At 36.4% G+C, this 24,243-nt stretch overlaps 2 protein-coding genes across 3 annotated transcripts; one reads left to right on the top strand and one right to left on the bottom strand.

Moving 5' to 3' along the window:
- Window positions 1-685: 685 nt before the first annotated feature.
- Window positions 686-5,476, top strand: LOC139124756 (collagen triple helix repeat-containing protein 1-like). The gene is made up of 4 exons (XM_070690866.1): window positions 686-983; window positions 1,615-1,764; window positions 4,220-4,430; window positions 4,981-5,476. The coding sequence occupies exons 1-4, from the start codon at window positions 894-896 to the stop codon at window positions 5,124-5,126; spliced, it is 597 nt and encodes a 198-aa protein (XP_070546967.1). The 5' UTR covers window positions 686-893; the 3' UTR covers window positions 5,127-5,476.
- A 98-nt stretch (window positions 5,477-5,574) lies between these two features.
- Window positions 5,575-23,954, bottom strand: LOC139124754 (uncharacterized). Of its 2 annotated transcripts, XM_070690864.1 has the most exons (5): window positions 23,635-23,954; window positions 21,437-21,493; window positions 16,466-16,602; window positions 14,320-14,479; window positions 5,575-6,419 (listed from the first exon to the last, which is right to left on the bottom strand). In XM_070690864.1, the coding sequence occupies exons 1-5, from the start codon at window positions 23,785-23,787 to the stop codon at window positions 6,288-6,290; spliced, it is 639 nt and encodes a 212-aa protein (XP_070546965.1). In that variant the 5' UTR covers window positions 23,788-23,954; the 3' UTR covers window positions 5,575-6,287. The 2 variants fall into 2 exon arrangements, with proteins under 2 accessions (XP_070546965.1, XP_070546966.1); XM_070690865.1 differs by lacking the exon at window positions 21,437-21,493.
- Between the last annotated feature and the right edge of the window lie 289 nt (window positions 23,955-24,243).

Raw genomic sequence — 24,243 nt, 5'->3', positions numbered from 1 at the left:
ATGTTTTGCAAGACATGTTCTGTACTTTCATTTTAAGAGTAACATGAAAAAAGTTTTCTCAGAAATATGTCTCGCCTTACAGTCAATGCCGAGACAACGTCTTGTATGGTTGTCTACCAATTCGTAATATGACAAATAAACTTAAGTTACGATGTTATTCAACCGTCTTGTATTGTTTATCATTTTCATATCACCTCCTCCCCACTTGTATGATATAAACCAGGTAAACTGCTTTTGTCTGACGTACTATTTGTATTCCTTGCTTTCAGTACAAATTTCAATCTAAACATTGCGGTAGACACGTTTTCCTACAGTGCATCGCCCCGTTATGATCGATTGGTGCATCTCATGTCCGTTTCGTAACAAAGCAATGTATTGATCTTCCAAGAGTCATTAATAATTCAAAAACCACGATCACTTTAAGTTGTGTCCAAATTTGCCAAAAAAATAAGTATCTCTTCAAAAACTTATCAGTAGTTTGTCGTAAAATAACTCATTTTATTGTGATTCCGAGCTGCTTGGAACGAATATGTCATTGATGATAACACTTTCATTGCAGAAAATGCACAAACGGCGATCTCCTTTCTTTTTTACTTGCTATTCCATGGAAAGTTGTACAAATTAGGGAAAGGGTTGCATGATATTGCTTTATATCAGTTAATCTCAATTATTTGCAACCACAGTCTGAAAACGATAATATTTTCTACAAAATAATTCTATGGCGAGTGGTCTGAAGTCCTTGTCATGACGTTATTGATGCCGAAAGAATAAAAGACATACTCCCAAGGGGGTGCAGTTATCACGAAGGAACAGCTTGGAATTGTTTAAAAGGTGTACAGACTGGAAGTAGCATCGCTGGACTATTAACGCTGGATAAGTCATACAATTGAATCATGAAAAACAAAGGTTTAACCCTGCTGCTGTTTGTCACCTTACTTGTGAAATATTGTGACGGATTCTACAAAAAGACAGACGTTATGAAGGTAAAATTATGGTTAAATTTGTACTCTTTCAGTGTTACCATACGTTTTTTCTTTCACATGAGTAATCGATAAGAGGGATACAATGTATGTCATCGATGAACGCATAAATATGTATGTCGTCAAATTTAACCAACTTGGCTGAAAGTAATGTGAACTGTCCCTTATACAGATACCGTTTCATTTTCTGGAACACTTCCCTAAAGAAAAGATTACTTTTTAGATTTTTTGAAACACTGAGACAATGACAGCATCCCCAATTTAACGTATCAGTATATATATATATATATATATATATATATATATATATATATATATATATATATATATATATATATATATATATATATATATATATGTGTGTGTGTGTGTGTGTGTGTGTGTGTGTGTGTGTGTGTGTGTGTGTGTGTTTGTATAATTTCTATTGTGCTGTTTTCTGATGAAAGATATACTTATATTTCATAATCTATGACAACTACAGATCATTAAATAAACCAGCAGTATGTATAATATAAAAGATATACTTGCATACTTCTGTATATTGGGTCCATACAGTTGAAACAACCATAACTGAACCTTAAATCGCTGTATTAAGTAAGTAAGAATGTCCTTGTGGTCCTGTTTATTTTTGCAGCCATGTGAGTCTGGAATGCCCGGACCACCAGGTCCACCTGGACCACCAGGACCACCAGGAGATGATGGAGATCCGGCGCCAACTTCCACAAACTGGAGACAGTGTGCATGGAATAATTTGGCAGATGGAAGGGATAGTGGGCAGCTAGTGGTTAGTTATATCTGATCAATCTGTGCTCATGATAGCCACACATCTTAATTTCAGTTTTGACATTTATCAAACATAATTGGTGAATCGGATGAGTATGCCCATACACACAGCCACAGACACAAATACACACACAGATAGACAGACACATAGACACACACAGACACAAGATTGTCCGAAAACGATTCTGTAATTCTATGGCTACCTCAGTAATTACACCATCACATGAAACGCACTTTGATTTCATTGTCACAAAGATCAACAAGAGTTCGGGTATCTTGAAGCGTTGTTCTTCTTACATTTTAATGTCATCCAATGGTTCTAATGTCTTGAACGATCTTGTCGCATTTCATGACTTTGATCTCGAAGAAATCTACAAATGTATCGGAATGCCATTGAATTTCCGTAGAAACAAGAAGTTGCCCTTGTAACGGGGCAAAACCTGCAAATGTTGATAATTTTTTCGATATTTCTATGCAGTATATTAAATACAGTTTCTTGCTGTCATCCCACAGCATGCTGAAACACACAATATTCAGTTTATCGACAAAGCCTGTACATATAAGTATTGGTGATAATATTGAATTAGAGTCAAGACAGAAATTATACGAATGCACAGTACACATACACAGGCTGTGTTGGCAAGCTGAATACTGGACAGTTCAACATGCTGTAAGGAGTAAATACAAGAACGCAGTTGCTTAAACTGAGCAAAGTTGTCATCAAAATTATCAACGTCAATACAGCTACTACCCTGCTACAGGCAGTGTCACTGTCACTGCATACCGGCAGTAACAGAGATAGCTCTGACTCTGATGTAGTTGAAGAAGAGTTTGGGTCAAATGACGCCCATGACAGTGAAACATACTTGCACACAAGATCAGGCCACAGAGTAACACATGAGATTTGAAAGTTATCAGAGATTTTTGAATTCTAGCATATGAGAAAAATCACGTATTAGAGAAAAGGATGGGTCACCATGCTTGATTTTCTACAAATGCAAAAACAAAAATCACTTAAAATCAATGTATAAAACCATTCATTTCAAGTTCATGCCACGAATGAAATTTTCACATCTCATCTTACAATAACACAAATGTAAAACTTTGAACAGTAATGACTCTAATTTAAATGAAAAAAATGTGTGAGTAAATGGAATCCCTTTTGTACACAATTTGCAATTTTTATACCCAAAATTTCAGAGATTAAAACATTCATTTGATGGAATATTTTAACCTTCCAGTATCGTCAATTTTGTAAAACCTTTTTAAGTAACACCTAAGTCATATATGTCTTGTACTTTTGAAAAAGATTTTTTCGGTAGGTCACTGCGCTCATTTTTTTCACAATTTGGCAAACTGTAGCCAGGAATACACAATTTGCATACTCTCTCATGATTGTCATTTTGTGTGCTTTTTAGCTGGTGCCATTGACCTGGCCAGAGTTGGATTAACTCAAGTCGTCTTACACTGATAAATCAAAAAAGTCAAGTGATGCATTTAAAAATGAATAAATTTAAGAACTTTCCTTAGAAATATAGCTCTACAAACTGCTGATAACAGGTAGTGCCAAACAATTGCGAGCAGAATTGTGTAATATATGTTTATTTTTTCTTGGGACTTGAAAAAGTTTGATCATACAGGGGGACTTGAAAATGACTTGAGTGTATTGAGGGTGGTCTGAAAAAAAATTAAATCGCGATTCCTCTGACCTCCCTCTCCCCACCCCACTTCACTATTATTTGTGAATGCAGCCTTTACTGTGCACCACAGTATCTAAGTTACAAATTCAAACATGTTAGTTATCAATAACCATAATACAGATTCTACCTGTAAGGGCGATTTTGTAATTCCACATGGTCATAAATAATCCCTTACATCATGTGGCAAAGACCGGAATCGTGTCTCAGTCACAGTCCTCCGTATTCAGAACATCCCTACATATAAAACGGCCTGTTCTGCTTTAAGGGTTTAGACAGTTTCTGAATTGTTGTCAGCTTTTCTGTTTGTTTTGATTGTTTATTGTATGGTTTTTAAGTCTCAGTTGTTTCCACGTCTTTTCTGCTGGTCAATTGTCTCTGTGTAACTTTTAATAGTTGTTGATTGTTTTGTTTGTTGGCTTTTGCTGACAGAATTCCTAATAAACTTGACTTAAAACATACATACATACATACATACGTACATACATACATACGTACATACATACATACATACATACATACATACATACATACATACATACATACATACATACATACATACATACATACATGCAATGTCAAATATTTACAGTTTTTTTTAAGAAAAGAAATATTTTGTAGAGTTCCAGAGATTATGTGTCAATAGATGGAGATATAAAACCAATATTGATGGTATATGGTTATTAATTAGTATTGATACCTGTCAATGATATAGTATATCTTGTCAGCACTCAGCAAAACTTGATTTTACCATTTCAGACATGTAGTTTTACAAAAGAATACGACGACACTTCCTTGTTTGTGAAGTTCATGGGAGATATGAGATTGGCAGGAAGTGATGGCAGCTGTGGCAGATGGTATTTCACCTTTAATGGTGCTGAATGTACCAATCCATACACTATAGAGGGCGTTGTATACTCCGGGGGAACGGGAACTTCAGTAAACTTGCATAGACCTAGAGTGGTGAACGGTAAGTTGCTACAGATTTACAAATATGAGAAAGGGTTAGCTGAAAGCTCATGGGTCTTGTTTGTGATGTGTGAAGAGATTTAGGACAGTAAACTTTATTTAAACTGTTACTTTATTAAATTTCAATACGAAAGCCTCCAACCTCGCCACATAGAACAATATTAGTTAGCAGATATTACATAAACCGGCAGTTAGTATAAATAAGTAGTTGGTAAATCAAAGTAAAACATTAAGAATACATGAATGCTAACCAACAAAATGAATGTTTCACAAAAAGAATTTATACTTTTACTCCAAAAAATCATGAACAAAATAGCAGACCATCCATGCATGGAGGGACTTTGGCATAACAACAGACCATCCATGCATGGAGGGACTTTGGCACAACAACAGACCATCCATGCATGGAGGGACTTTGGCATAACAACAGACCATCCATGCATGGAGGGACTGTGGCACAACACTATAGACTTTCTGATGACACATAGATGCTCACATTTATATCATCTATTTAAAACAATTAGTTTTCTCTTCATGTTTTTGTCCAACAGGTTTCTGCAATGGACTGTCAGCTGGGTCATACACCATTGCTTACAACTGTGGTAATTGTAACGGCTATGGATATTATGATCTCTACTTTTGTTGGAAAAGTACATGTAAAATCATCATAGAAGAATACCCTCCATCTCCGTATTAATCAAATACGAGGATTTCATCGGCAATACTTAGCGTGTCCATCATACTTTGCCTATCAAGTCACAGGTCATAATTCTTTTTGATTTCTGAAGTCAATTGTAAAGTTTTATTTTATCAAATTTTACAGTCTCACATCAAAATGGATTACTATTAGGAATTTGATTTCTCTCGGTTTGATGCTCTTGCTAAGAGAATATTATTTTTTTCTATATTCTTTATTACTCACAAATTTCTGTGATAAAAAAGTCTTCAAAAACAAAATGTTATACGCTATTTGGCAATAGCTAATATGTTTTCGGTTTTTGTAGATGTGCAATTATACAAATAAAATCTTCTGAGTTGTGAAAAACCGTTCTGTATTTTTTGTTTACTAGATATACCACAATCATATCATAAATTCAATGCTAACTACAGAGCTTTCTATAGCAGTCTTGGTTGCACTGTCCATCTACCTGTTGCTATCAAACTTTATATCTTTGAAAAAAATATTTGTCATATCTAAAAAGCGCATTTTGCCACATTGTAATGAACGTTTTGTTTTTTATATAATCACACTCACTCCCCATTTTTTTTCAATTTTAAACTTCTTGTAATGATTTTAACTTGTTTTTATCTGATGGTTACATATACATTTAAAGATGGGAAAACCAATTGCAAGCACAGTCTTAAGCAGTTACATTCCTTTATGAACCATTAATGTTCACAGTCTCTGTTGTTGTGAACCATTAATGTTCACAATCTCTGTTGTTGTGAACCATTAATGTTCACAGTCTCTGTTGTTGTTTTCTCAAATACTACTACAGCCTGCCTTCTTTCTTTGATCTGCTCTCTGTCAGTTGTCATGCAAGTCATTTTCAGAGGAAGACTGATTTCAAGCTGATGCGACAAAATGTGAATAATCTGTCTTGGAAGTGTCCTCTTCTTAACATTGATTCGAAGACTATTGTTTTACGGTTGCTCAGTGACATCAGTGACGTCATTAAAGCTATTTCACAAATTTTGATTTCAATATTTAAACAAGTAGCAGACTAGTAAAATTTGGTTTCAATTTCAAACGACTCAAGTTGGATCGTCTCCAAATTTATCCTTTAGTGAAAACAGAATTAACGTTTTGCAACCACTGGGAATAAAGCTGATACATTGATAAGAAGACTGAATTGCTTTAAGAAATTAATAATTCATGATCAGTTTCATTTGATGGATGTGGCTCTGATGATTGCATCAATACTTCTTCATTGTCAGCTTCATTTCTGTTCCTTTCTGTTCGTGCAACCACTATGTCTGCCCTCAGCGTCTGAAGTCAATCAGAAAATAAACACAAGAGAAGAATAAACCACTAGTCAAAGACTTATACAGACCCCGATACAAAGAGAAATGTGATATTATGAGTAACTCATGGAAAATTAATGCCATGTCAAAATGAGGCAAATTTACTACAACTGGTTGGTGTATATTTTATACACGGGGAAAAGTTGTTAAATGATACTTCAGCCTATAATTGTCGAGGTTTGTTGAATAAATTCAGAAGAAACCATCGATTTGATTTACGATAAAATATGGCTACGTCATTAGTCCGGATGAACTTCGATGATGACAACCAAGTATGGAACAGTAAGGACACTGTACGGTACTTGTCGCCTGATCGATAACGATACCAGCCAGTCAGTAAGGACACTGTACGGTACTTGTCGCCTGATCGATAACTATACCAGCCAGTCAGTAAGGACACTGTACGGTACTTGTCGCCTGATCGATAACGATACCAGCCAGTCAGTAAGGACACTGAACGGTACTTGTCGCCTGATCGATAACGATACCAGCCAGTCAGTAAGGACACTGTATGGTACTTGTCGCCTGATCGATAACGATACCAGCCAGTCAGTAAAATAAATATCGGATAAATATTAGAAAATTCACGGCCATGCCAGCGTCAATGCCTGACGCATAAAAAATATCGAGTATTGAAGAAAAATTAAAGTTGCGTCTTTATGACTCTCTTCACCACTGATAGATCAAAGGATATCGGAATTCTGTCAGTAATTAAATCAAAGTAATTGTTTGGTATGAAACTCTGCAGAAGAAGTGGGAACCTGAAAAAATCTGTGTCATTTTTTAGGTCAATCGTTTTCAGTGTAGAGCGTTAAGATAGACTTATGAAAAGTTGGTCGATTTGATTCATAGAGGATTTTGATGTTGTTTTAGGACAAAACTCACTGCTCAATTCGTCAATAGATTTTTAACAGTAAAAGCACGATATATTTCTAACATTTAGCGGCCAAGGATTTTTTTCTGTTTGGAAATTCGACATTGTTTAAATCAGTTTTGATGTGTAAATGTCAATATATATTTTACTTATGACGCTGCCACGATTTAATAATTATGTTTTGACATGTTGTAAGCAACGATATCTCTAATCAGACATCATTGCCTATTCTTTAATCTTTAATCTTTATTTACTCGACACATACTAACAGAGAGTATGGTATGGTACATCAAGATGTGTTACAAATGTAAGTGAACAATACAGAGAAAGAAAAACAACCATTCGTCTCTGTAATACGAAAACATGCAATAATTACATTCATTGGAGCTGCTTGAGCTCAGTATAAACATGTACTCTTTAAGAAAACAGTAAAAGTCTGAACAACAAATGAACAAAAGTTACCAGGACATTTTTCAGCCCGGACCTGCTGGAGGGTTCAGCATACATTTGTATTCTTTAGAAATGCAGCTAGTAAGTCAAGAACATTTTGTTCCATTAACTTTTTAACAACTTCTTCTTTTTCTAAGAGACTATAACATTTACAAAAATCTGTACTACTACTTTGTCCCAATAAAATTCTTTCTGAAGTACGATTTTTACATGAAAATAATAAATGAAACATCATCATCATCATCATCATCATCATCATCATCATCAATCACATCTCTGACAGATTCTTTCACTCAAAGGTAATCTAGGTTTACTTTTTCTTCCCATTTCAATACCCAAGTTATGGTCACTCAATCTGAATTTGGACAAATGAAATTGTGAAATCACATCGTGTCAGTTAGCATTGTGGAAATACTCACTTTATCACCAATGTTGATGAAATGCAGAACAAATGCACAACGGTATTTTTTTAGTTTTCCCCCTTCTATTTTGATGACATTTACTTCAAGGGTCGATGTAAAGGGGTAAACTTATTGTGACACACTGTGTATAATATCTACATATTGGAAATTTGTTGAAGCATTGGCTTACGCGTTAGTGCCGGGTGAACGAACTCTGCTGGTAGTTGTCAGGCTTGCACCAACCAGAATCAAGTTTGGAAGTATGACGTCATTGAGTCGGACCATGACCCTGCCGCACAGTTAAGGTTCATGGTCGGAAATTGACTTGTTGTAAGGAGTTGTAAGTTGCAAGACACTTAGCTCTGCATGGCAGGGCTGTGTGTTACCGGCGTTATACGGCCTCCCACCACAGCCCTGCAGACTGCCATAGACAAAACCGCTGGTAGCTCCTCGGAAATAAAGAAAACAGCCGATTTTGAATCCAAAACTTGCATTGATCTTCGTTTTCGAGCACACCCACCTCGCCTAGGTACACGATGTGCTCAGCCGCGCTTGTGGGAGGCCGTATAACGCCGGTAACACACAGCCCTCCCATGCAGAGCTACAAGACACTAGACTAGCAATATAAAAATACCGTCAAGGACAGTGTGCTCACATTCGGTTTGAATTGGTAAATTCAAGAAATATTTAAACCAGAAAAACAAGAATTGCAAAAGCAAATAAGGTCTGCAACTTAGGTACTGGAGGTTATCTTTAGGAACATGCATATCAACTTCTATAGCAATCGGACAAGCAGATCCTACATACATAATCAAATGTCAACAAAAAAATTAGCCAGAGAAGCTTGACAAAAAGAAAAGGTGGGAGAGTGGGGAAAAAATAAAGAGTGGGAAAAAGTAACGCTACCTCATCAATCTTCTATCCCCTATCCCCCTCTCGAATATCAAATGTTCCACCCCTTGGTTGACCATGTTTACATAAGACCAGCTGGTAGGAAATGTATTTACAACTTTGGGATTCTTTAATTCATGCTATGAGTGCTATCATTCGAATGTAAACAGCACTTAAATCAGTTACAGATAGTGAAATGCCTTGACCAAAAATGATAAAATTGTCTTAAAAATACAAATTTGTATATTTCAGGACAATTTCCACATATCTAACTATTGTCATCTCTGGACATCTGTACACCAAATATAAAAGCTGTCTGTCCAGGGGCTTTAAAAAGAATATATTTTTTAAGATTTTTTGACCAAAATTGACAAAAAATGCCCAAAAACAGTAATATTTCCAATTTTGTCGTAATTTCAACAATTAGAAGGGAAACACCCTTCAAACATCAATCCAAATTTGAGAGCAATTGGGCTAGCGGTTTCAGAGAAGAAGAAATTTTACTTAAAATGAGAAAAATAACCAAAAAATTCAGCAAAAATACAAAATTCAAGATATCTTCACGATATTCATTAAACTGATTTTGATCAACCTTAGGAACCTGTATACCAAATATCAAAGCTATCAGATCAGTAATTTTTCAATAAAAAAATTTTTGACCAAAAATTTGGAAAATTGCCCCCAAATCACAAATATAAAAATTTCAATTCAATTTGTATACACTTGATTAAGGTCATCCTGAGGAACATGTATACCAACTTTCAGAGCAATCAGATGAGTGGTTTCAGAGAAAAACATTTTTTGACTAAAAACTGAAAAAATTACCCTAAAAATAGAAACATGCAAATTTCATCCCAAATTTTGAACACCTACTTTAGAATGTCTAAAGGAATCTGCACACCAAGTTTCAACCCAATCTGACCAACGGTAACAGAGTTTTAGCAATTTGCAGGGTTTTTCCTTTTTTCCCCTCATTTGCATATTTTTGGCACTGATATGTTCATTTGAACAAATTCACATCTCCATCCCTAGGTACACCAGTACACCAAATACTAGGACAGTAGGTGCTGCGGTTTAGCTGTTTTTGACGTGGACGGACATACATACATACATATACATACGTACATACATACATACATACATACATGCAAATGGCATGCAAATGAACTGATTCAGCTTATACGATTACCTCACATTGGTATACCAAATGTGAGCTAAAAATGAGGAAAGACAGATATGTAATTGTCCGTCACTCTTGCCGATGTTGTCACTGCTGCTTCTGTCATCGTTACTGTTACTGTATGACGTCAGTGTAATTACAGCATACATGTAGCTGCTGACGAGACGCACCTCCATGCCGTTGAGTTGTAGTCTGTACATGTGATGTGGTGGTGCCATATTTACCGGTATGCCACGTTACTATGACCAGAGATGCTGTTGATTGAACTAGTGCTAAGTTTACAGGCCATTTCTTCAAGTCTGTGAAATGTAAAGTTGCACTGAGTTCCCGCTCCTCTTCCAGAGAGATGTTCCAGCCGTCAGTCATCGTAATACTCGCAACATGTCCGCTTCATACAAGACATAGGCTGACAATCTGCGGTGGGTAGGTCACCTCCACTGATGGTTCATTAGACTTCCATTTACAAATTGTAACACCAAGTATTTCAGTGATCTTTGGAATTCTACCAGTTCATATTCATGGTATTACTTATTTTTTGATATTTGTATTTTTATGCAGATCTATGACCATTTTAACATAATATTTGCATTTCTCATTGAACAGAAATACTCCAGTTTTCCAGAATTTTGTTTAGCTTGGATCAATTAATATTTCTGCACGGCTAACCCTAGGCCAACTCGTAAAAAATACCGTCAAGGACACTATGTGCTCACATTCGGTTTGAATTTGTCCATTCGAGAAATAAGGTCTCCAACTTAGGTACTGGAGGTCATCTTTAGGAACATGCATATCAACTTCTATAGCAATGGGAGAAGCAGATCCTAAATACATAAGCAAATGTCAACAACAAAAAATAGACAGAGAAGGTTTGATAAAAAGAAAAGGTGGGAGTGGGCAAAAAATGCACAAGGGATCTGGTAAAAAAGTAATGCTACATCATCAATCTTCTAGACCCTACCCCCTCCTGAATATCAAATGTTCCACCCCTTGGTATTACATAAGACCAAATGACAGGAAATATATTTACAACCTTGGGAATTTTTTAATTAATGCCATGAGTGTTATCATTCTAATGTAAACAGCACTTAAGTTAGTTACAGATAGTGAAATGCCTTCCACTGTGGGCGGTGATTACAACATCTAGAATTATCCTTGATCCAAATTTCTCATCAGTTCTTGTATGTCTTACATAGAAAAAGTTGCAAAAATTGGTCCAAAATGAAAAAAAAAATTACCTCATCTTTGTTTTCTGGATCAAATTTTCCTACAAATTGATACCAAATATGACAAAATTATGTTCACAGCCTTCAAAATTGCCTCACAACATATCCTGGGTTGGTGTAGGTCATTTAAGGTCACAAACTGAGAAAATTACCTAAAATATACAAATTTTGGGGTTTCCCAACACTTTGAGCAGATAATTTATCTAATAACATCCCTCGGGACTTTATACCAAATTACAAAGCTATCAAACAAGTAATTTTGAGAACAAGTTTCCTTGACCAAAAATGACAATATTGTCTTTAAAATACAAATTTGTATATTTCAGGCAGGACAATTTCCACATATCTAACTATTGTCATCTCTGTACGTCTGTGTACCAAATGTGAAAGCTGTCTGTCCAGGGGTTTTAAAAAGGAAACACTGTTTAAGATTTTTTGACCAAAAATGACAAAATTGCTCAAAAATAGTAATTTTCCCAATTTTGTCATAATTTCAACAAATTAGAAGAGTAACACCCTTGCAAAGAGACAACCCAAATTTGAGAGCGATTGGGGTGGCGGTTTCAGAGAAGAAGAATTTTTACTGAAAATGAGAAAAATCACAAAAAAATTCTGCAAAAATACAAAATTAAGGATATCTTCACAATATTCATAAAACTGTATAAGGTACTTGCACACAAATTTTCAAAGCAATCAAAACAGCGGTTCTTGAGTTATTAATTCTTAACCATTTTCACATTTTGTAAGCTCATTTGCATAATTTTGGCAATGCAGACTTAATTTGAACAAAATCCCATCTATAGCCCAGGATGCATCCACACACCAAATACCAAGCTGAAACGTGCAGCGGTTTGCATGTTTTTGATGTTGACGGACATACTGTACGGTCATACATACATACATACATACATACATACATACATACATACATACATACATACATACATACATACATACACACAGACATACATACAGCCGCCATCGACTTCAGCCTATACGATAAACTCACATTGGTATAACCAAATGTGAGCTAAAAACTAAACAAAATGAAATATTCTTCCTAAACCTATCTACGGAATGGTCACTACAAACTGTTTCTATCTCCGTAACAACACTGTTTAAATTGAACGATGGTAATCTGAGTCGATGGGTGCGCGTACTTTTGGTAAACGAATTTATATCTGTAGTTTGAATTTAGATCGCTGTAAAGGAGACATAATGTTTATTTGGTTCTCCGCCAGGTAAGGACATGCACCAGAAATGGAAACCGGGGAAATTAAAGGCCTGTGTCAGAGTCAGTCTGTTATGCAAGGAATTTACTTACTAGATTACAATTTCAATGGAAAACAAAAGGCTATGACACTCCATAACCTCTTACAGACTAGAACAAACTTGATCCCGGAGATCAAGTTCCTGGCCTTGAAGAGATAACCCAAAAAGTCTTGTCGAAATTTTCAGGTAATCACTGTCATTTTGCATAGTAATGAGGAATTCTGACGTCATCATGATAAACATTTGTTTTTCTGACGTTTCAAAGCGTTTTCCTTCGTTGATTTACACGTAAACAGGAGAGAGCGATTCCTTCGTCGAACGGAAATTCGATGCCCGAGACTGAGCATTGATAAGAAGACGGGTACAGAGCACGTGTACTCCGCTTTCACGGTGGAAGCGACGAAGACGACGAAAAGTGGCAACGTATAGCAAGGCGCCAGGCAACTTTCTGAACGTTTACAACTCCGTCCTGCATGTCGGCTGCAGGGGTTTTGCCGAACATCGATCCCTCTACCGCCCGTGTGATTAACAACATTGTGTAGTCAATACCTGGGCGTTAGTTTGATATATCCATAGAACCTTAATCATGTTTGTCGATATTTAATATTGGGGCTTTCTTTTGGCTATTACTTTCGTAATTTATTGATTCAACCAAAGTTCTAGGGCTCTATGGTCGTTGGGTGTTGTCATATTTTTAGCGTCTTAACTTTCAAAGTACGACTCGAAGCGCTTAAAAACGTGAGAAAATACTGTTTGTTGTGACGTGGACGTGACGTTACCGGGGTATCTATAAGGTATTGTACGACTCTTGGCTTTAGTGGAGAAATGTAAGTGTAGAGATCAGATGACATACGTAAAGATGCCGCTATGTGACGAGTCGTGAAAGTCATTCTGATATCAACGTGTCTCTAATCAGCACTTTTGAATAATGGAATACACACAACTGATCAAGCCAATTTAAGATGATTTCTGTGACTGAATGCCAGTGTTATTGGAATGTCAGAAGACAAAAGTGAGTGGAAATAAACAAAGACAATCCTTGAAATAGTTCATTAGCTATTACATCAATCCCATATGACCAATAACCTTTCAACATTTAATGTTTTGAGTCGCTGCTACATCAAGTGACTTTACTACTAATAAATACACAACGGAATTGCCACTAAATATTCCCTAAATGATCGGCTAATCAAATATCTCACGTTATCCCGATATCGTTTGCTACAAACGTTGTCTATAAAAAGTTGCTAAATATTCAGTGTCTTACGGTTTTTATGCAATATTATTGCTGTGTAGCTGTTGAATATCTAGTCTCGTCCTGCAACAATTCAACACCGCCATGTTGTCTTTACTAGTCACATTGTCAAACGTTGTTCAAGGTCCACTTTAACCCAGTATTGTTCAGTCAGCATAAATAAACTTACCTGTCAACCGGCCAAAGGAGAAGTAGTTGTGATTAATTAATAAACAAAATTAAGCTAGCAATGGATGAAATCACCTCGGTCCTAATGTGATCCTGATCGCATGGTCTTGATGAACCTTTCAGAGACAAAGTACAATTTGTATAAACTTACAGGAGGTGGTTCACGCAGACCAATAAATGCAACCATGGATCCAATCAGTGAAATCACAAAAGAGATAGCACTGAGAACTGTTAGGCTACACAATATGTTCTTCATGACTGTCAGCATGTTGCATGTACCGGGTGGTTCAATGATCCAGTCACCATCAAGTCTTACAGAAACAAAGAAAGAAAGAAACAAATTTAGTTATTGTAAGGGGCTGGACATAAATTACAAGGGGGTGCATAAAAGATAGTGACCCTTCATAAGTTCTTGCACAAAAATTAGTGACCCTCCCCCTTATCCGTGCATAAAAATATGTGACCCTTCCCTGTTACTCAATACCCCCTAACAAACTCGTAATGTGTTCAAGTCCCCCTTCTGACTTACTATACTTTTGAAGTCCCCCCAAAAGGAAGGCAAAATGTGGCTGATATAATGCTTTTGTCCAAAAAATATCAACTCATATGTGTGTGATAATTCATGTAAATGTACTTTGCTTGAAGTTGCAGGTAAAAAGTGCATTCGTGTACAAAAAATGAAATTTTTAGATTTCATCAATAATGTTGATTCACTATACATGGTAGTCTATGAGAAAACTATGAACGTGTATTTTCCAAGATAAAACTAACAATATCTGTTCATCTCTAGACTTTTAATAACTGATGTAAATGTATTTGATTAGCATGGGTTGTTTACAAGTGCACATGTGAACAAGAAATTTGATTTTGGAATTTCGCTGAAAATGTTGATCCACTATACATGGGAGTTTATGACAAAACTGTAAATAATTTTTTCCCAATTAAAAACATGCACTATTTCTGCATATATGACCTGAATAAATGACATAATTGAACTTGATTAGAAGAAGGTGGTTTCATGTGCATTTGTATACAAGAAATTTGATTTTGGAATTTCACGTAAAATAATGATCCACTATACATTGTAGTCTATGAGGAAACTATGAATAATTTTTTTGATACAAAACTAGCTAAATCTGTGTAATTATGTATGCTTGGTTATTGATATTAATGTACTTGATTAGACTAAAGTGGTTACAAGTCCATGTGTATGCAAGAAATATAATTTTGGAATTTCACCAAAATGGTGATCCACTATACATTAGTCTCTAAGGAAACTATGAATAGTTTTTTTAAATACAAAATCGGCAAATCTGTGTATTTATGTATGCTTGATTATTGATATCAATGCACTTTATTAGACTAAGGTGGTTACAAGTGCATGTGTGTGCAAGAATTGGATTTTGGAATTTCACCGAAATGGTGATCCACTATACATTGCAGGCTATGAGGAAACTACAAATAACACATAGGTTATCTGTTGTTTGTCAGACCTGAAACTTCTAGTTGTTATTGTTGACACTATGCACTATTCTAAATAGTTTGTATTCTGTCAAATTCCTCAAAAAATAAAAATGTACATACAATGAGATGGACGTTTGACATCAACCTATATCCAATATATTGCCTATGGGAGAATGATATCAAATAAGTTATCTCTTATTGAAAGGCTAAGTTTAAACTTTTAGTCATTATCAGGGAAAGTTATGCACAACAGAGGAGTTGGGTAAGTAGAAATCATGGCAACCTAAATCTTTTGCCTCAATGTGGCTGCTTTGATCATCAAAAAACTGTTGAATATACCCTAAAATGGAAATGGCAGAAAATGAAACTGCCAGAAGGTATTTTTTCTTATTTTCAGTATTCCATATATATACGTGCACATGCAATTTCAGCTTTGATGCATGAAAAAAAGGTGACCCTCCCCCATAGGCTTGCACAAAATTTTATGACCCTTTAAAAATGCTTGTGCGAAAAATGGCGACCCACCCCTACAAAACACCGGCCCACCCCCCTTTAATTTATGTCCAGTCCCTAACACAATTATACATGTATATGTGTCTGAGTCCGCATATCATTGTTGTCAATGACTGAAATGTTCGTTTCCAGAAATTAACTTGGACAATGCATGTAGCTCATCTCGATGAAAGAAAAGAAAAGTTGTGATGCCTATTTATTTTTGTTTTTGTTTTTGTTTTGTTTACGAGCGAGTATATGGTGCCACGTTTATAATGGCTGAGAATAACATTTCACGCGTTTATATTGCAAAGCAGTGTTACAGTAACAAACAAATTTACCTGCAGAGACAATCAGTATTCTTGTAAATGCATCGTTTATCCATGTTTACTACAGAAGTGGCGGCAAGGCCAACCATGACGCCTCCAATTACACTGACCATACAACCAATTGAACACATAAGCAAATAAAGTCCTATCTGAAATTACAAACGATAGATACGTCAAATATCAATTTCATTTGCTGTTATTTACATGAATGAATGAATGAATGAATGAATGAGTGAATGAGTGAATGAATGAATGAATGAATGAATGAATGAATGAATGAGAAGAGAGTAAAACAGAAAGCCGTCTTATCTCTATGATTCCGATGAACGAGAATTTTCAAAGTTTAAGTTTTCCTGATTAATTGAAAGTCACTTCATAAGATAAGAATTGTTTCCTTGTTTTAGGAAATTAAATGAAGAACATGACTGAAAGATGACTTGTAGACTTATGTAAACAGAAGAATGCGATCAACACTTCAACAGCATTGCAAGAATTTCCTTTTGTTTCTATTTTGATACCGCATTTTACCAGCAATCGATGTCATGAGGAGTAATACTCAGAGATACTATGCTTCGGGCACTAGACTTTGATGTGACACTTGAATTCTGAATTTCTCTGTGGGATTCGAACCTAGTGTATTTAAGTGGCTAGCGGAGAAGTCCGCAACTTAACGTCCCCGCTAAGTCCCGATCTCTTAAAATGAGAACGCATAGTGGAATCTCCTCATGTAAAACATGTTGAGATGAATTTTCAAAATCGGTTGGTAATCGATTTGCTGAGAGGACTATTTAAGTTTTTAGCATAAATTTGCACAGCTTGTCCTCGTTACGGTTGAACAGTGACCTTGACAGTGACCTTGAGCACTTGATTCTAGTAATTGTGTGCAATTTTTAATCAAGATAATGTTATTACTGATTTTCTATGAATACTTCCATTCTGCACATTTTAATATCATTAAAAACATGAAACCTCCCTCAGATGTCAAATCTATAAATCGACATGTATTCGACTGCAGAACTTGAGTCAAATAGAAACACGCCAATACGTAGTTTAGAATGGTAATGGCAGGCCACCGAGGCGCCCGTTGCGTCATGGGATATACATACCAGAGTACCTTCATGATGGCACTATTGAAACATACATGGCTCTGGTTATAGCGTTGAGAGTGGAGTCAACATTGCCCAAAAAGCAGTGTAGTTTTATGGTCAAAGACACTACAACAGTATCAGTTGATTTACCGTTTTATTTTCATGAAAGTTTGATTAGAAAGGAAGAACTGTCTAGATGTCAGGTTTAGTGATAGAGCGCTCTGTTTCCCATGGCCAAAACAAAAGAAATGGCTATAAGCTTATTACTTGTGAGCTCCGGCTTGATCCAGGTCCGATAAGCACGTCTTGTCCCTCTTATGATAAAGCATCGATCCAGGTCCGATAACCTATGATAAAGCATCGATCCAGGTCCGATAACCTATGATAAGGCATCGTATTTGACAAATTGAAGGGTAGTCTACCATTGTTTATTTTCAGTGACTGTATTTATGCATTGCTCATTGCCTGTTCATTTTTTAATTTTGATTCAAAATGGCAAAAATATATGTTGTTTTAGTGAGAGGGCACACTGTTATTTTGGAAGGGAAAATAAAATTATCAGAAAACTGTGACATTGCAATTTTCTATCAGTATCAGTCATTGATGACACAATATTGTCTTTTAGCAAAGTAAACCGGTGTATAAATTTGATGAAATCTGGGATATAGATCAAATATATCAGCAATTTTCAAAAGACTCAAGTATCATCTGTTATTTACTACTGCAAGATATTTAAGTCAGCTCTCGGCAGACTTGCAAATTTGATGAAATCTTATACACATATCGGCGAATTTGAAGACTCCAGTACTGCCAAGTATAATGTTCAAAAACAGGCTGGTCATGCCTGTGGTCCCCTGTGGACCAAATGTAATATATCTCAGCGTTCACTGTACATTTGTATTTACGTGCTTAGTGAGATTGGGGATTTGGCCGAGCGGTTTTATCTGTGGCTTCTCCGCTAGGAGATTGGGTACCGTACGTTGTGAGTGCGAACCCGATTGAAACCATCGTATTATATAGCTTTTAGAAGAAATAAAATGTGACGAGAAATAAAACGTCCTTTCTCCGCTGTTAACTTTTCACTTTGTAAAACCACTGCCGAGAAATCTTTCAAATTGATATTGATGTACAAGTCACTCACGATGATCGTACTTTGGTTTGTTCATAGGTATGGGATTTAATTTCAATAATGTGATGTTTGAGACATTTTTATCGGGATTTGACGAATTCATCAAGTCACCCAGCGGAAAAGCCACAGACACAACGGCTAATCTCACTGAATAATAAATGCTTTGACAGTATACACATTATTTGGGCTGAATTTTCCTCATTTTTGGTCAATCGTTTTTTTTCAGGCACCATCAACCATGCTAGATTGCTAGTTTAATTAATTGCATTCACAAGTGATTTATTGTAGTAGCAGATATTGAACAAACTGTGTAAAAGTTACATCCACAGATACTTGGGAAAGTAATGGAGAATTATTTCTTGATTAACCAGAAATAAATGACAAACACCAACAAATCTAACCCTGCGTATACCGTCAGTACGAGTAAATTCAGGGAACTGGATTATTACATAAAAGAGTACAGGCGCTTGGCACATTGCTGGGATAATAATCGTATTTAATATGTAGAATGTCTATATACGACTTGATTATTCAATAAAAGAATCACCGTACGCGATATTAGTGTAGGCCTATAGGCCTACATATTGACTTATATTGACAGCTTATTCAAAATGGCCGGCGCTGGGTTGGTGTGCCCAGCCGATTTCAGGACGATTTCTCGCCAGTAGCATAGGGTAAGGTATGATTTTAGGCAAAAGAGGCCAGTCGATCGATTTTTTATGCAACCATCTGACCGTTGACCAGTAGTATCACCGGAAACGCTCAGAGTTCGTGAATTTCGCTGATTTATGAAATCGGGCGGTGAAAAGCTTTCACACCTTCCCTTCCTGTCTGTGCAGCAGTGGACAATGGGCCAAAGCCGGGCCCAAGCCCTACAGAGCTCTACAGCCGCTCGGTTAAGCTAGCCGACATGTACAGTAATATCACGTACGGTTATTCTTTAATAAATAATCAAGTCATGTAGACATTCTACCAGACATACTTCCACTTGATGATTGTGCAGTTCGCCGGGCCCGAGCCAGGCAGCCATGCCATAGCCATTCGCCAAGCAACATGTAGGCCTATAGGCCTACACTAATATCGCGTACGGTGATTTTTTTATTTAATAATCAAGTTCAATATAGACATTCTACATATTAAATACGATTATTATCCCAGCAATGTACCAAGCGCCTGTGAGCAGGTGAGGGACCTAGTTGAAGACACATGAGATATGGAGGTGCATGCATGAAGGACGTATATTGTTGATGCTTGAATTTGAAATTTATCAATGATTTACAATTTGTGTATTACGAATAAAAATATTTTAAAGGAATTTACACGTTCGAGTTGTATACTTTCGTCGCTTGCCTGTATTCGATAATCTTGTCTGAACGACTCAAAAATTAAACTTTGACTTTCCCTGGTCCGATTATATACATTCTGTAACGTTACTCCGACACTTAGGAGAACACCATGACCACTCTATAACTAAACTATGGCCACTGTATCGCCAAACTACAGCCACATTTCAACAAACTATGGCCACTGTATCGCCAAACTACAGCCACATTTCAACAAACTATGGCCACTGTATCGCCAAACTACAGCCACATTTCAACAAACTATGACCACTGTATCGCCAAACTACAGCCACATTTCAACAAACTATGGCCACTGTATCGCCAAACTACAGCCACATTTCAACAAACTATGGCCACTGTATCGCCAAACTATAGCCACATTTCAACAAACTATGGCCACTGTATCGCCAAACTACAGCCACATTTCAACAAACTATGGCCACTGTATCGCCAAACTACAGCCACATTTCAACAAACTATGGCTTCTCTATCGCTAAACAATAGCCACGCTTATACTTGGGCCAGTTCGCTGTGCGCCGCTCGTAGCCTCGCTTCGATCCTCTTTGTTGTTGAGGGCGCAAAACGGAACATCCCTTTGTACATTACTTCACCTATTTACAGTTTTGTGTCACGACGCCTCTAATATCGATGGTGCACATGGCAAAGGATTATTTGTGAATAAATTTTACTTTTCTTTCAAAAGAGCCCAGTGAGGACACTCAGAGGATCTCAGAAGCACCGTACCAATCTGAAATGTCTATTTCTCTGTAGTACATTTTCAGTTGTATTTGCCTGGTGATTGATAGATGTGCTGAATTTATGCATGGAAATAGCTGTGTGCTACTTTCACGATTTGTGTAATTGCACTCTCCGAATAGTCAGCTCATAATCGGGTAAGTTGGCGTCCAGCAGCTCTACCTCTGTAATCTGCACATCGTAAACTACAAACAGACGACATGCAAGGCACTCTGTCGTGAAAGAGTTTTGTCGTGATAAAGCACTAATTTTCAACACGTCTATTTATTTTCGATAAAAACGTAACAATTTTGCCATAAATCGATGTTTAGGAGATTTAGAGCTCTCAGTGTTCATTGCGCTATATCTATGTGAAAGCTGTCCTCTTAATAGTTCCAGTGACTGTAATAAATATTATTCGTATTTTAACATGTTGAAATATGTTGAAATACGGGTTTATGTCAGTACTTTTTAAACAACAAGAGAATGGAATACAGACCTCACGTGTATAATAAATTACTTTATTTATCTGCACGCGTTTTAATTTTCATTAAAAACGTAATAAGCAAAGCGTTAATTAATAGGCAGAAAAGAGACGCGAACGTCACACTGTACTAATTATAGAATATTAACTTAAAGGTCTAAATTTTACCCCACGGAATAAAATGATAGAATCAGTGACACTTACAGCAATGCGGGATTTTTGAATCGCTGTTACTATGCCGATCACACCTGAAGCTGACAGCTATAATACAAAAAAGTCATTGAGATAAATATATATAACGAACAACTTGATCATGATGTGATTAAACTAAAAATATATCCCATGTGTGACGTATCTATCTCCAGAGCTATCAACATACTTGTGGGCTTAAAATACAACATATATGTTGCGTGTACATGGCATCAATGGTGGGATTTGTTCCACTGATACATTCTCAAATTCAAACTTGATCGTAAAGTAATAAGTTCATAGTCTATTGTCAGGTGCAGCCAACGAACAATGCACTTTTAAAGGGGTCTTTAATACGACACGATATACTGTGCATGACAAGTAATGTGAACTGACTAATTTTAAGGTGGTTGGAAAGGCTATTTTTTGCACCAATTCTTTTCTCGGAGTTAATGTCAAATTTCAAGTGTTAGAATCAAGATATTTAGTTCAAATTTTCAGGATAACTCCCTTAGTTAATATTTTCTCCAAAGAATATAAAAATTGTATATTTGCAGACATGATTTTGAAATATGACACCAGTAAATATTAAAATTTAATTTTTCATATTTTTTTACATATTTGAATTTAATAATAATTGGATATTATTAATATTACCAAATTAGTTATAAATATGTTGACACTATTTATTGTAAGATTTGTACGGCAGGATTTGTAAATAAAATTTGTTTTTATGATTTTACATGGGTTTATATATCAAAAAATTATTAAAAATTCTTTCAAATTTCAAAATGTGATTTTTCAAAAAGTACTTCAAATACAGGATAATTGTGCCGTACAAATCTTATCTGTAACCTTGTTAATAGGCTGTAAAAATTCCATGTCCATATCTCATTTCAAAGTTGGATTAAATTGGTATACAATTATGTAGGAAAACTGTTATTCTGTCAAAAATGTTGAAAACAAGCCATATTTGCACCCCTCTTTTGAAGTCATAGAGCAGTTTTTTTGGTTAATCTCACTTTCGACACCTCTTGACACTCAAAGAATCTAAAAATGCATTTACAATCGCAGTCACTCACTCTGAATGCCAGTACCGCCTTGTCAAACTTTCCTGAAAAACAGCAAATAATGACTTTCCCTTTTCAAACATTTTATTATAAGCTAGGGGACCTCTACCATAGTTAATACACTAAGGACTCCCCAACTTCTTCTTATTTGGTCAGTTTTTCAGAAGTTTTAACAGGCTATAACTCTTCAATGCCTTTGTGCCCAAATGTCTAGTTTTTTTTTAATCCACATGAATGTTGACTACTTTTTTATTTTAATAGTTTTGTTGAAATTTATAACTGACGCTCTAGCCTTTCCAACCACCTTAAGTGATGAGGGTAATTAATTAGCTGTTCATAATTTGCCCTCACACTGAAAATTTTTCGACTTACCCTCCCGCACTCAAACTTCATTTTTACCCACTCCCCACTTATTTTTGCCTGTTTCCCCTCCCCTCTGTCAATGTTTGAAGCTGTCTGCCCTGTGGTGAAAAAAACTTGCCGATTTCCCCTGCCCTTGACAAAATTCCCCTCAATATTTGTCATTCCATTTCCCCTGCAGGCATGAAGCTACCCTACCCTTAGATGAAAAATCCTGCAGCTGCCCTGTGAAAAAAATTTCCCCTGAAAATTAACATTCCCATACAGACACATACTGCAGTGGTCTTCTACAGGAAACACCATGGCTCAACTTTACCTGTAGCTTCCCCTCTCCCCTCGTTTTTCGCCAAGCCCTGTCCCCAGGACAATCATCCTATATCTGCCCTGACCGACCAAAAAAACCTAAAATTTGCTCCCTTGCCACCTAAAAATATGTCCCCTGCTGCCCAAGCAAAATTAAAATTTCCCCCGCCCTCAAAAATTGCTTGTTGATTTTCATTTTGAATTATGTCATCGAGAGAGAATTAAATAGCCTAACCGGATGGATCCAGTCAACTGTCCTTGCCACTATTACGCACCAGCATATTTACTATATATAGAGCACCGGCATAGTTGCTATATATAGAGCTCGGTGACGTAGTGCCGGACAAGTCACCACCCGGTAATAATCTAACGTACGAGTTCATCCATTAACATTAAACGACGTCCCAATCGTTTGCAAAGCATCAAATGTTCAAAGAGAACACCGTGATAGTTGCCAGGAAAATATTAAAAAATACTTACCAACAATCCGACCCAGTATATTCTCTCAGATGGGGGAGTGTTCTTGTTGACATGGATGAGACCGAGAGACAGACCAATCATTGCAATGGCAATGCACAGTTTTACTGATGACAGTAATGCGATTCTATGAAACTGATTCTTCAGTAAAATCATAGTTCACTTTGGAAATATCAACGAACAACGCGGTAAGAGACAAATTAAAAAAGGTAGTGTAACAATATTTGTGTGTTGCTTCAGTTGTTTTCACGACACAAGCACGTACACTACACTGAGCGCCACCAGTACAGTAGGTGTGCTATAACAATGCGTCCATAAATACTATGCATTTTAACAGAATAGGCCTGCCTGTACGGTGAGGGTTAGAGCTGTTCAACAACGTCAGAGGGCGTCATTACATGAAATGGCAAGGAAAATAGAAAAGCGGGGGGGGGGGGGGGGGTGAATGAAGATGTAAAACAATCGAAAAAGACGTAATTTAATCGAAGAATGAATAATTTTGTACCTGAAGTGATGTACAATGATCAATTAAAATTGTCTACTTCCGTCTTCTGCTATAATGTCACCGTGAAATCTGGATGTAGAGACCTGAGGAACAAATGGAAGGGTATG

Source organism: Ptychodera flava, assembly GCF_041260155.1.
Source record: "Ptychodera flava strain L36383 chromosome 23 unlocalized genomic scaffold, AS_Pfla_20210202 Scaffold_24__1_contigs__length_23054250_pilon, whole genome shotgun sequence".
Taxonomy (NCBI): Eukaryota; Metazoa; Hemichordata; class Enteropneusta; family Ptychoderidae; genus Ptychodera; species Ptychodera flava.
This window is presented reverse-complemented; position numbering and strand designations above follow the sequence as displayed.